This window comes from Bos indicus, chromosome 5 (assembly GCF_029378745.1).
Source record: "Bos indicus isolate NIAB-ARS_2022 breed Sahiwal x Tharparkar chromosome 5, NIAB-ARS_B.indTharparkar_mat_pri_1.0, whole genome shotgun sequence".
Classification (NCBI taxonomy): Eukaryota; Metazoa; Chordata; class Mammalia; order Artiodactyla; family Bovidae; genus Bos; species Bos indicus.
The window spans coordinates 12498076-12512949 of NC_091764.1; the positions used below are offsets into that span (position 1 = coordinate 12498076).

General features: G+C 41.1%; 1 protein-coding gene across 1 annotated transcript in view; it reads left to right on the forward strand.

Annotated features, from left to right (window-relative positions):
- Positions 1-14874, forward strand: part of TMTC2 (transmembrane O-mannosyltransferase targeting cadherins 2) — a 422793-nt gene that overhangs the window by 159682 nt on the left and 248237 nt on the right. The window contains exon 2 of the mRNA XM_019960312.2: positions 9900-10470. Coding sequence (XP_019815871.2) covers positions 9900-10470 — 571 coding nt within the window. The remainder of the gene's footprint in view (positions 1-9899; positions 10471-14874) is intronic.

Here is a 14874-nt window from a genome sequence, read left to right on the forward strand (position 1 = left end):
GGAGAGGGTTGCTGTTTAGATATAGCTCATAAAACTCCTTTATTGCTTATAGGAAAAACTTTTAAAGGGATGGAAGAGGGGACCACTAAGAATATTCTTTAGTTACAAGGCTGAGCATTCTCAAACTTAACCTTCTTGAAAAGCTAGCAGTTACTTGGGGACCGTGTCCCTTAGATGATTGACAACAGGCACTTTGTTACTCCCATGGCCTCTTTTCATCTAACATCAAGACAGCGTGACTTACGTTTTTTTAACAAAAGGCTAGTTTCTTAGGAGGTCATCATCTCTGCCATTGAAGGGTTTACAATCTAGTAGGAGGAGATGAAGATGGAAACAAGTAAGTTTAGGAATGTGTTATGTGTGTCAATGATAAATTCATGCTTAAAGCATCAGTTCAGTTCAGTTCAGTCGCTCAGTCATGCCCAACTCTTTGTGACCCCATGAATCACAGTACGCCAGGTCTCCCTGTCTATCACCAACTCCTGGAGTTCACTCAAACTCATGTCCATCGAGTCAGTGATCCCATCCAGCCATCTCATCCTCTGTCGTCCCCTTCTCCTCCTGGCCCCGATCCCTCCCAGCATCAGAGTCTTTTCCAATGAGTCAACTCTTCGCATGAGGTGGCCAAAGTACTGGAGTTTCAGCTTTAGCATCAGTCCTTCCAATGAACACCCAGGACTGATCTCCTTTAGAAAGGACTGGTTGGATCTCCTTGCAGTCCAAGGGACTCTCAAGAGTCTTCTCCAACACCACAGTTCAAAAGCATCAATTCTTCGGCGCTCAGCTTTCTTCACAGTCCAACTCACACATCCATATATGACCACTGGAAAAACCATAGCCTTGACTAGACAGACCTTTGTTAGCAAAGTAATGTCTCTGCTTTTGAATATGCTATCTAGGTTGGTCATAACTTTCCTTCCAAGGAGTAAACATCTTTTAATTTCATGGCTGCAGTCACCATCTGCAGTGATTTTTCAGGCCAAAAAAATTAAGTCTGACACTGTTTCCACTGTTTCCCCATCTATTTCCCATGAAGTGATGGGACCGGATGCCATGATCTTCGTTTTCTGAATGTTGAGCTTTAAGGCAACTTTTTCACTCTCCTCTTTCACTTTCATCAAGAGGCTTTGTAGTTCCTCTTCACTTTCTGCCATAAGGGTGGTGTCATCTGCATCTCTGAGGTTATTGATATTTCTCCCGGCAATCTTGATTCCAGCTTGTGCTTCTTCCAGCCCAGCGTTTCTCATGAGGTACTCTGCATATAAGTTAAATAAGCAGGGTGACAATATTCAGCCTTGACATGCTCCTTTTCCTATTTGGAACCAATCTGTTGTTCCATGTCCAGTTCTAACAGTTGCTTCCTGACCTGCATACAGGTTTCTCAAGAGGCAGGTCAGATGGTCTGGTATTCCCATGTCTTGAAGAATTTTCCACAGTTGATTGTGATCCACACAGTCAAAGGCTTTGGCATAGTCAATAAAGCAGAAATAGATGTTTTTCTGGAACTCTTTTGCTTTTTCAATGATCCAGCAGATGTTGGCAATTTGATCTCTGGTTCCTCTGCCTTTTCTAAAACCAGCTTGAACATCTAGAAGTTCACGGTTCACGTACTGCTGAAGCCCGGCTTGGAGAATTTTGAGCATTACTTTACTAGCGTGTGAGATAAGTGCAATTGTGCGGTAGTTTGAGCATTCTTTGGTATTGCCTTTCTTTGGGATTGGAATGAAAACTGACCTTTTCCAGTCCTGTGGCCACTGCTGAGTTTTCCAAATTTGCTGGTATATTGAGTGCAGCACTTTCACAGCATCATCTTTCAGGATTTGAAATAGGTCCACTGGAGTTCCATCACCTCCACTAGCTTTGTTCGTAGTGATGCTTCCTAAGGACCACTTGACTTCCCATTCTCGGATGTCTGGCTCTAGGTGAGTGATCACACCATGGTGATTATCTGGGTTGTGAAGATCTTTTTTGTACAGTTCTTCTGTGTATTCTTGCCCCCTCTTCTTAATATCTTCTGCTTCTGTTAGGTCCATACCATTTCTGCCCTAGTGCCTTCCATATCTGCAGGACCTGAGAGAAAACTAGTATGTCTCAGAACCAGAACAGGTTCCTGCACCAAAATTTACTTGCTCTACCTGTAGACCTTCCTCCAGGAATCTGAAATTCATTTCTTCTCCCCAGACTAAGACCAACCCTCAGATGTTACAGTGTATCTTTCATTTCCCTACCCTAGTAGCTAAGTGTTTGCTATTAACTAGAGCTTTCTAAATATAATGGCTTATCCCTAAAGAAGGACTGTAATGAAAGGATTTTAGGTTAAGTGGCAAATGTGTGCCAAAGACTTTTGGGTAAGCCAATTACCCTGATGGGTTTTCTCAGTTAATTATTACTGAGTGAATGAACTGCTTTTAGATGAAAGTGATAATTCTCTACTTAAAACAATGTAGATTTTTTTCTAAACAATGAATGCAGTTCATCAATACCAATCATTTCTAGTTAGAATTCAGTTCAGCAATACATATTGAATGCCTCCTAAGTGCAGGGCTCCAGAAGATAAATAAGAAGCTGTTCTGTTTCTTAGGTATTAACAGTGCATTGGGGAAATAATGCAAGTTCTAACAAGACAATCGCTTAGTTGGACCTGACGACCATCAGGGAGCTTGATGTCTAGCAACATTGCTCTCCATCTCGTGAAGGAAAGTAGTAACACAGAGCAAATGCCAGTGATCCCTGCTGCTCTATTCTTCAAACTTTACTCCAGCCCAACCAACCTATTGCTTTTTTTTTCCTTTCATTACCCAAGCTCACCACCTTCTCTCCTGCCTCATGGTCTTTGATAATATTGCCCAGTAGCCTGGTAATCTCCCAATTCAACTCCTTTTAACTCCTTCCATGTATGTAGACTTGCTTTCCCCCCGGCAATCTCTTGATCCGCTAAGACTTTCAGGAGTCTGTTCTGTTCTCCCACAGCAATCATGATTTCGTGCTAGAGTAGTATTTATCGCGCTGCAGTGAGATTGCTTGTACACATCTTTGCCTATTCTCCTAGACTGTTTCTTAAAGTCAGTATATCTATTTTGCTCACCATTCCATCTGCAGTGCCCTTTATGGTGTTTAGTTCATCATGAAATGAATGAATAAATGAGTGGGTGAATAATTTTCTTAAGACAGAATCAATCCATTTTGTTGAGCTGTAATTTTCAGTAGGGTAGACAAGGGGAACTATTAAAATCACCTGTGTCCTGATTTCAGCATATGTTTCCTTCTACTCTTCTGAAATGCCTTTCACATATCATCCCATTTAAGATCCCTGATGACGGTAGTAAGAAGTCAGTGTTATTAATGGGAATGTGGCAGTGTGCAATGTCAAAATCTAGTTGATTTGCAACAATAACTAGTAAATACTTCGGGGGAGACTGTGGCATCACAAACGAGCATTGGTAATTGAAGCTGCTACTGCTGTTGCTAAGTCACTTCAGTCGTGTCCGACTCTGCGTGACCCCGTAGACGGCAGCCCACCAGGCTCCCCCGTCCCTGGGATTCTCCAGGCAACAATAGTGGAGTGGGTTGCCATTTCCTTCTCCAGTGCATAAAAGTGAAAGTGAAGTCACTCAGCCGTGTCCGACTCTTAGCGACCCCCCGGACTGCAGCCCACCAGGCTCCTCCATCCATGGGATTTTCCAGACAAGAGTACTAGAGTGGGGTGCCATTGCCTTCTCTGAATTGAAGCACATTTGGACCGATATAAACTGGTTGAATGGACTGCCCAGGTGGTTCAAGTGGAAGAGAATCTGCCTGCCAATGTAGGAGTCACAGGACACACAATCCCTGGGTCTGGAAGATTCCCTGGGGGAGGAAATGGCAAACCATGCCAGTATTCTTGCCGGGATTATCCCATGGACAGCAGAGCCAAGTGGGCCACACAGTTCATGGGGTGGCAAAGAGTCGGACGCAACTGAGTCCTCACATACATACAGACTGGTTGAAGAAGAGCAGTTCAGGCAGAAAAAGGAAAAAAATGATCTGAGCAAAGGCCTGAGAGCTGGGGAATTCAAGTTGACATTAGGATGCATGTGGAAAAGTAATGGGAGATTGGCCTAGAAGTCATAATGGGACTGGCTGTGAACTCCGGGCTTAGAGGGGTGTTTATTATGGTAAGAAATAAGGCGTGATGAGGGAGTCTTGTGAAGCAGAGTGATGGTGTTAGGGTTATACTTCAGGAGTTAAATTTCAGGAAGTTTCTCTATCCACAGCATGCATAAGAGATCAAAAGGGAAATGAAAGCAGGCAGGGATGACTATTTAGTTCAGTTTAACAAATATTTGTTATGTGCCTAATATATATTGGGCATTGGAGAAAATATATTCTTTCCATAAGGGGACTTTGAGCATAATGAAGGAAACAAAATTATCAACAGGCACTTTTAGTAAATCTCCTAACCAATAGAAGTCAGAAATGAAGGAAACCTGAATGAGAGGAAGAGAAAAGAGAAGTTAGAGGAGATTCAAGGGAAATTTGCACGTTGAATTTTTCGCTGAGGTCTTGCCCAGTGTCAAATTATCCTTCACCAAATTGAAAGTAGATGTGGGAGCAAAGAGAGAAGACAGGTTCCAGCTGCACTAGGAATTAACTGCCTCTTTGTCTCCTTGATCTGGCTTCCCTTTTGTTTGTGCTGGCCTCATCCTTAGGCTCTGTCTTCAGGGCCTTTAGCACCCCTAGGACTGATCTCATTCCCCTAAGATGTCCTTTCCCAGTAGATTATTGGAGCTTACTTTGACTGTGATTGACCTGGCTGGCTGCTAAGTCAGGTCTTATGGCTGGGAATGAGGATGGGGATATAGTACACTGACTGGGCAGATCATAGATAACTTTCATCAGGAGGTGAGGACAACAGCTTCACTCTATTCAGATGAATGGAGAGTGGATTTGGCCTGTTCTTAAAAGGAAGAACAGGGCACTGTTAACTAGAAGAAGGTGTTTGGAAAAACCAGTCCATGACACCAGGCAAAGTAGATTTCAGACATTTTAACATTGCCCTATTTGAGCTTCAGCACAACAGTTTGTGAGAAGTTTATCCACCAACTTGGTAAAAAGGCTGTGCTCTTGAAAGAATAAAGGATAACTGGCCATTTGGTGTTAGTAGAGGAACCACGATTTCCTCATTCAGGTACAACTATCCCCTGGGCCAGTAGACGTGTAGACTCGTGAGCACCACCCAGGCTGAAGGTGTCTATGAGAAAGTGTCCCCTGGTTGCAGGCACTGGAGATGATGATCACCGAGGTGAACAGTATAGAGTGAGCAAAGGTCAGGAGACAGAACTGGGAAGAAACGTCCACATTTGTGAGAAAAGTCTGAAGGAAATGGTAGCCAAGGAGGGTTGGAAAGAGGAAGTCAAAGAAGATAGAAGTTTGCTTGTATGCAATTACATTGCTTTTTACTATCAAGTCTATTAAAAGACTATTATGTGGGAAAGAAAAAAAAAATAGGAAAAGACTAAAGGTAAGATGTTGTAAATGTTTATTATTTTGTTCTGAGAGTGTCATTAAATCTTAAAGGATTTTTAAGTGAAACAGTCATGACCACGATGCATAGACGTTGACAGCTGTAAACATGAAGGAAGAGCACTGTGTTTTCATGGATGGCTGGAGCAGTAATTGTTTTGTGTTAATGGTGATAATAATACTAATAATGATAGCAGTTACATATATTACATGTAACACTATGCTTTTTGCTTACTAACACATTAACTCCTCAAAATGGTCCTATAAAGCAAGTACAGTTGTTATCCTTATTTTCCAGATAAGAAAACTGAGGTACAGAGAGGTGGAGTAATTGGTCCAATTGGTTCCAGAATCACTTTTCGTAACTATTGCATCTCACTGCCTTTCCTGGAGATAGATAGGTGTGCTTGGGTAGCACAGAAGCAGGGCAGATTAACAAAGGATATATGCTCTTTCTTTTTTATCCTGCAAACAAATTTCAATCCATCACCTAAAAAAAAAAAAAAAAAACAGGTTTTTTTTTGCCTTTTTTAAGTGTAAAGTTTGGCTTTTACTTAGTTTTTAGTAGAACAATTGAAATCACTTGGGGAAGAGTGTGCCATTTGATGTTTGGAAAATGTAAGCATCATTCCTGTTCTGAAGGACTGATGGTCATCATTTATGTGGGTGCTTGTGACTGAAAAGGTCAATGGACAGAAAAAAAATAGCACAGAAACACACACAAGGACAGTTGGGCTGGTGGTGTCACATCATTCATCAGTTTTATAACAGTGCTGGCCTTTGTCAACATTTTTTAAAGGAAAAATCATAAGGCAGCAAAAAACCAAGAGCCGCAAATGAACAAAACTGAAAACAGGTTAAAACCCCCTTGAAGACTTGAGAGAATAGATCTTTTTGCTTCCAAAGACAATCTCCTAGTCCTGTGTTCTCTGGAGAATTCTGCCTACATTTGTTTCTTTTCCACATCTGCTACATTCAACATTCTTCATCTTTCCTGGAGTGAAAATTTCCTAATTCCTTAGTGTCTTTCTGAATTGGCAATACCCACTCACAGAAGTAACTTCAGATTATAAGAGCATGAAATTTTGTTTTGACTTAAGCCTTTCTATTAGCTGAGAAATAGCAGAAGAGGTTTCCCTCTTTCAGTTTTGGACTCAGGTAAGAAAATTCAAACAGATGAGAGCCTATTATGTTTAGTGTTGAATGACTACCTTTGGTTCCCATTTTGCTGGCAGATTGTTTAGATTCTATTAAATCCCTTTTGGTCCATTTCTTCCTTAATATGATGAAAGGGATGTATATTTCATCCCTTATCACTGACTTGCATGTGTGTGATGACTTATATTCTAAAGCCCAGTATAATTTAGTCTTATTTCATGTTCTTATGCCGTAACATTCATTGAGTAAATAAAAACCTACCTAATAAGATAACACCCATCAGATAATTTTATCAGACTGATGTCTCCACTAGTGGAGTATATTTTGAACATGGGTGAAATGTTCCTTTGCTCTTAGATTTTTGTTTTATTGATGCTGTTTGCCCTTTAAATTTTTTTCCTACAGTGCAGAAAATTTAGGGCTGTACCTCAGTTTTTTTCTCACAGTGAAATTATGAGATTTGTTAGTTTCGTCCTTTGTTTTGAAATTCTTGTTTCATTGGAGTTAGACTTATATCTTGTTGGCTGCTGCGGATTACTAGATTTATTGCTATGGACATAAGAAATCCTGGCGACTTTGAACCAATTTTTTTTTAAGTTTTTTTTTTGTTGTTGTTGTTGTTTTTTCTTTCACTTGAAAAGGAAAGCTGGTTGTGGGGCTGAACTAATAGCATGTAGAAAACCTGGTTTAGGGAACGTGGCTCCATCCTATATGGGTCTGCCACTGAACGGGTGAAGTATTGTCCTAAACAAAATGTGCTTCTCAGCTTTCCTTGCTAAATTAGCCAAGTCTTATCCCATAGTGTTCTGCTGTTGAGCTTTCTGCTGCCCCGACTTTGAATATGTGTTTCTGCATTGATATTAGAGAAATTCACATCAGTATTTAGGTTAATGTTTAGTGGAGGCCAGTTGGCTTTTTATTCTCAATGGCTTGAAATCAGCTTTCTCTGACAACACTGTTTGGCAGTTTTTCATATTTCTTTAAAATTTTAATTATAACCCATCAAGTCTTAAGCAATTACTTCTGGGGTAGACTCTTGATGAATGTCATAACAAGGTGTTTTAATTTAATGGATCCAGAATAACATCTGTTTCTAATATTTTAAAAGCCAATTTATATGGAAATTCATTTATACACAGTCAGTACACAGAGCCTTGTAAAAATCAAAGTAGAAAATCAAACCACCATGATATAGTAGGTCTTCTGTTAACAAAGGATTTCACTGATGAGTAGATTCAGCTGCCACTTGCTAATACCCTAAATAAAGAAGACAGAAAGTGAAGTTGCTCAACCATGTCCCCATGGACTGTAGCCTACCAGGCTCCTCTGTCCATGGAATGTTCCAGGCAAGAGTACTGGAGTGGGTTGCCATTTCCTTCTCCAGGGGATCTTTCTGACCTAGGGATCGAACCAGGGTCTCCCGCATTGCAGGCAGACACTTTACCATCTGAGCCACCAGGGAAGTACAACACCCTAAATATTGCACCTTAAACAAGATAGCAGTTTATTTCTCACACTCATGTAGTTTGCCCAGAGCTGGTATGGTCTACTATGACAGGGCCTCCATTTCCTTCAGTCTTATTGCTCTGTTGGGCATGATTTCTATTCCTAAGGACACCTTATGGGTCATGATGGCTGCTGGAACTCCAGCTATTACATCTGTGATCCAGCAGAAAGGAGGCAGAGGGGTAGAGGAGGGAAGAATACTAAGCTTTTTCAAGGACACTTTTTCCCAGAAGAAGTAGTTCTCTGTGTTCCACTGGCCAAATATTAGTCAGTGGCAAATATTAGTCATGTGACCATATTTAACAGCCAAGGAAGATAGGAAATGATCTCCACCCCCCCCCCCCCGCCCCGCCCCAGAAAGTGAAAGTGAAGTTTCTCAGTCCTGTCCGACTCTTTGCGACCCCGTGGACTGTAACCTACTAGGCTCCTCTGTCCATGGGATTGTCCAGACAAGAATACTGGAGTGGGTTGCTATTTCCTTCTCCAGGGGATCTTCCCAACCCAGGGATCGAACCCTGGTCGCCCGCATTGCAGGCGGGCTGCAATGTGTTCCACTGGCCAAATATTAGTCAGTGGCAAATATTAGTCATATGACCATATTTAACAGCCAAGGAAGATAGGAAATGATCTTTTTTTTTTTTTTTTTCCCCAGAGGACCCAGCTGAAAACTAAAGATGTTATAAGTGTGGGAAAAGGGAAGGATACACATTGAACTGTCTGTCACATTGAGTACTTCTTAAAACATGATTCTGACAGATCTTCTGCCTTTTATTGAATATCTAGAAAAGTCAGCTAGTTCTCATAAGTAGATAATACATGTAGAAGGACTAGAATAGTGCTTGGCAGAGTAGATAAAACAGGCATAGACATACGTTAATGGTAACGGGGTCATTCTACTCCCCAGGTGCACCTGATTTCAGAAGTTGTGGGTCAGGCTGAATTTAATAAGGGCCTTTCTGTAGATTAGAATACAGTCTTCGTAGAATAGTAATAGCAACAGCCAACAGGGACAAGATGTTCCTTGCACTAGGTTTCCAGAACATGCATGAATCTGCAAAGCAGTGTCCTTTGCTTTTCTGCGTAGAAGATAAATGAACAATTATAAGAGTTAGAAATGTGGAATCTTGGGCTCCTCCTCGACCTACTGAATTAGAACCGTTGCCTGCCTGTTAACAAGATCCCCAGGTGATCCTCATGTATGTGAATCATTTCCCTGAGCAGAGATTCTATATAAAATTTATTTCTACTAACAGAGCTAGTCCTTCCTCTAAGTCTATCCCCTACATCAGTATTACCTGAGACTTTGCTTCTTAAAAAATGCCAATTCTCAGGCCTTATATCAGCCTGGTACCTGAGATCTGCATTTCTAGCCATCATGCCATAGAAGGGCAGTTGTTTGACAGCTTCTTTGTTAAGCTTTTACTAAGGGATGGAAACTCTGCATTCATTCTCCAAAGGTATTTGCATTCAAACAAAGAAGAAAAACTTTTGCGGAGAAGAAATACAACCCTAATTGTGGCACCTAGTAAGTGTGAAGGGGAGGATCTGAGTTCAGTCTCCCTGTGAAGCTGCTCTAAGGCTTTTTTGCATTAATCACGTACACCTGGAAGCCCATCTAAAACCACGTGAAGAGAAAGCTACGCGGGAAGGCGATGTTTCAGCAGTATATTTTAGCAATGTGTTTTCTTTTTTTTTCTTTTACATTTGATTTCTTTTCTGACATTGTTTTTTAGCCGTGCTATCAAGACGAACCAGGACCTTCTCCCAGAAACCCCCTGGACCCACATTTTCTACAATGACTTTTGGGGGACCCTGCTAACCCACAGCGGCAGCCACAAGTCCTACCGGCCCCTCTGCACTCTTTCTTTCCGCCTGAACCATGCCATCGGAGGGCTGAATCCCTGGAGCTACCATCTGGTCAACGTGCTGCTGCACGCGGCGGTCACCGGTCTCTTCACAAACTTCTCTAAGATCCTCCTTGGGGACGGATACTGGACCTTCATGGCTGGCTTGATGTTCGCCTCTCATCCCATCCACACGGAGGCAGTGGCAGGAATCGTGGGCCGGGCTGACGTGGGGGCCAGTTTCTTCTTCCTCCTCTCCTTGCTCTGCTACATGAAACACTGTTCTACAAGAGGCTCCTCGGCCAGGACCTGGGGCTGGTTCCTGGGGACGGGAATGTGCGCCGGATGCAGCATGTTATGGAAGGAGCAAGGAGTCACGGTCCTGGCAGTTTCCGCCGTTTATGATGTCTTTGTCTTTCACAGACTGAAAATGAAACAGATCTTACCCACCATCTACAAAGTAAGTGATTGTTGGGCATGAGCATTGGGTTACTGAGTTCTCTCCCTGCTTGATCCCTTTTCCCCATTTAAAACAAATTATTCCTTTTCAGAGAGAATTTAAAGTAAGTTACTTTTTGATCTTCAGGAGGTGGAAGTGTTCTCTCTGACCTTTCCTACTAACTTGGGTATCAGTCTCTGATTATTTTATTTCTCAGGTTTCTTAACTTAGTTTCATGATTTCCAAGAGGAAATCCCCAAGAGGGTAGAAGGACAGTTCTGCCTTGTAAAGAATATGCATCTTTATTTATTTATCATTTACTCGTTTATTTCAGTCCAAGTCCTGTAATCCAATAAATTGCCTGTAATAGGTGTTTGAAAAAATAACACAGCTGATCAGTGAGCTGGGTGCTGCACTCTGGAAAGAGGAAATCCTCTGCCATTTGTTAATATTACTTTTCCTAAGCTGACTTTGGAAAACAAACCTCTGCTGTGCTTTGGGAAGTCACATTGTTAAATAATGAGTCATATTCACCTTTTCCTTGTTGTAGTGTATAAGAATAGAAGAGTCAAAACAGAAATTGGCTATTATAAGTTCTGCCCTGAGGCCAATTAAGACCTCAGGGCTTAACATGTGTTCTTCCGAACTCCCTCAGTGGTTTCAAATGCAGTGTAGTGTGAAGGTCACGGAAGCGCTTTTGGATCCCAAGTACTTGAAGAGGACTGAGCAGTTTCCTGCTGGTGTGTTAAGGGAATGCCTTGAGCGGACTAGTGCATCTTGAGAAACTGCCTGCTTCTCATATCCACATCTTCCCTCCCTCACAATAAACTCATCCTTGCCTTGCCTTTAAGTAAAAGACTGAACTTGGCCAGTGCCTGCAACCTCAGACATGATTCAGACCAGCTCCTTTATCCTTTTGGATACTCTTCAGCAAGGAGTATAATGGTTTAGGATACTGACCCTGAGAAAACTGTCAAGTGTTGTAGTTTTTACTACTTTTTTCCTCTCAATTCTTAATTTTACTTAAAATCGAATTGGGAAGGAATTGAAGAACAAAATGGAGGGAAATAGAAACATTTATTTTGAAATGACTTTTTTTTTTTTTTTTTTTAACTTAGGAAGAGTAATTACTGCTGTACTTCTGCTCTGTGGGGAAACAAGGAGTTTACTTAGAACTCAAGTATCAAGTGGTTAATGAAGTTCTTTTGTGATTTCAATTAACCGCTGAAACTTGAGAACCCTCATTTGGATTTGGTGCTTTGAACACAACGTAGGTTTGAAAGCCAAGCTCTTAATTTCAAATCAATTTTAAATATTCATTCAAAGAAAATTAGGGAGAACAGTCTTTTTCTTTTTAAAACCACATCATCAACAATAGCAAGTTTTCTTGTTGTACTGGAAATACAAATAGAATAAGTCATGGTCCTTGTCCTTTGCAGGGTGAGAGCTATTTGGGGATGCAGATTGGGTGTTTTAAGACCTTGACAGCCTGTGAAGCACTGTGTTTTCTTCTGCAGAATTTTCATTTTACCATTTCATAAATTAGGAAATTATTTTGATATGTCAGTTTAGGACTTGCTTTTAGCGTTTTTGAAGTTCTCTTCTGAGAAATTTTTGGTTCTCTAAGCTTATTTTCAAGGATAAAGTTGCTGATAGAGCTCCTTACTGTAAACTTGTCTCATGTAATATTTGGGACATATTTATAATAGAAAATTATTTTTGTTTATCTGAAAGTACAGTGCAACTGGGCATCCTGTGTTTTATTTGGCAGCCTTACTCATGCTGCTGCTTAAGAAAATGAGAACTGCCACTAATGCAAGGAATGAAAACTTTTCTTTCCATCTAAGTTCTTTGGTTGCACTAATAATTAAATTGCCATAGGACAGATTAACAGAATTTGCCCACAGTGTAGGAGACCTGGGTTCGATCCCTGGGTCGGGAAGATCCCTGGAGAAGGAAATGGCAAACAACTCCAGTATACTTACCTGGAAAATCCCATGGACAGAGGAGCCTGGTGGGCTGCAGTCCATGGGGTCGCAAAGAGTCGGGCACAAAGTTCCCCATCCTATGGGAAAGGACTTAATGCTTTGAATGTTCAGGGTCTTGAGAAGTTCTCAAATGGAAACTTACCCAGGCTGTCTGAACCACTCCTTGTGGGAAAGGAAGTTAGTCATGGCAGCAATACCCTTCATCTGATAGTTGCTATCTCAGCTTAGCTTTTTCTTTTTTCTTAGGTTTGGCCTTGTGGGCTTAATGAGGGCATTTGGATAATAGATTTTATAGATTTGTGAGAAACCTGGAGATGGTCTATGCTTGGCCCCTTGTCTCCAGCTGAGGTGTAGAGAACCAGAGATGTGAAGGTCACCCAGAAAATGGAATCCCTAGAACTAGAAGACATATTTGTGACTGTCGAGTGATCTTACACTGTAAGGGTATGAAGATGAATAAAGAAAGTAGATGACTCCACAGTAGAGAAGGAAATAATAAGCATTGAATCTTAACTTGCACTGAGTGAGTCACCTTAAACTAGTTCAATGACCTGTTTCTTCATGTCAGAGTAGAGATCATGTTCTCCCCTGGAGAGGTTGGGAAGATTATATGAAATTGTATGGTGTTTGTTGTGAACTGCTGCTGTTAAGTCACTTCAGTCGTGTCCGACTCCATGCGACCCCATAGATGGCAGCCCACCAGGCTCCCCCGTCCATGGGATTCTCCAGGCAAGAACACTGGAGTGGGTTGCCATTTCCTTCTCCAATGCATGAAAGTGAAAACTGAAAGTGAAGTCGCTCAGTCATGTCTGACTCTTAGTGAGCCCATGGACTGCAGCCCACCAGGCTCCTCTGTCCATGGGATTTTCTAGGCAAGAGTACTGGAGTGGGGTGACATCGCCTTCTCTGTTGTTGTGAATTGGATACCCGGTATTTGGAAGGCACTTAATGCATATTAGTTGAAGGGAAAGAAGAAACATCAATGGAAATTATAATTCTTTATTTCAAGAAAGAGATGGCCAAACTTTTCCAGTGGTTTGAAAGCATATGAATTAGGAATCAACTGAACCTGAAGCATGAATATTTAAGCAAAAACTTCCATTTAGAATTTCATGACTACAGAGCTTGTAAACACTGGCATAGATTACATATGGAAGTTATAGAAAAATTTCATATTATGTCTTTAAAATATATATATTTCTATGCCTGGGGTAAGTTAGAAGAGACTCTGAAGGAAGTGGATTAAAAGACTTTTCAACCTTAAACGAATACATCTTGAATGTCTTACTAATTAACTCTACATCAGAGTTATCATAGTTTGCCAGATGAAATAAACTTCCCTGCCTTATTAAAACAGAATTTATATGTAAACAGAAAAACCCAGTGCACAAATGTTTAGCTCTATTATGCAAACCAAAGAACTAGCCAAATGCTCAAAAATCTAAAAATGGTGGTCCTCCTCAAGTTGGAAATGATTAAAACTAGAGGGGCAGTCTCTCCATTTTTATAGTTTTGTCAGTAATGTTTTTCTCATAGCAATCACACTCAGCTTCTCCCTTCATGTTTCTTTAGTAATGTCAGATGTTTTGATTCTGTACTTCTTGTCAGATTAATGTCCTAAAGTCAACGTTTACTAGGATCAGGCAGAAGGAACTGTAGGGACAGGACTTAGGTCCCCTCCCTGGGACTTCCCTCCATCCCGTCATTGCAATAAGAAAGTACAGGGTTCTGTTTGGGAGAGGTTAAGGTTGTTCTAAGACTTCCATCTGGATTTTCTGTGACATCTCCTGTTATTTAATATTGGTTACTTAAGAACAAATATGCCCTGTTTGGGCCAGACAGCCTTCTCGGGATGACTGGATTTGGTCAGAATTCTCGGCTGCCATTTTTTTGACTGCTCAGGTTCAAGCAAATGATGCCTGTGTCCATATGACTTGTAAAATTTCTGTAGTTCTGCAGAGGAAATAAGGAAATAGTAAGTACCCAGAATATTGTAGATATTTTATTTAGTATTTAGTAACCACGTATGGGATTCCCAGGTGGCTTAGTGGTAAAGAATCCACCTGCAGTGCAGGAGACATGGATTTGATCCCTGGGTGGGGAAGATCTTCTGGAGAGGAAGTGGCAACCCACTCCAGTATTCTTGCCTAGGAAATCCCATGGACAGAGGAGCCTGGTGGGCTACAGTCCACGAGGTTGCAAAGACTCAGACACAACTGAACGCACACATGGGCACACCGACACGCAGAACCATGTAGTGTTCATATCTCCTGTGCACTGTTCTGAATATGCCAAAAGTATTAGCACATTTAGCTTAGTTAGTAAATGCTTATCAAGAGAATAATGACTTTTGAAATAATATGATTGAGTATAACATGAAATAATACAGTTTTCAATACTTAGGGAAAAAATTGGAGGATTTGTAAGAGATTAAATA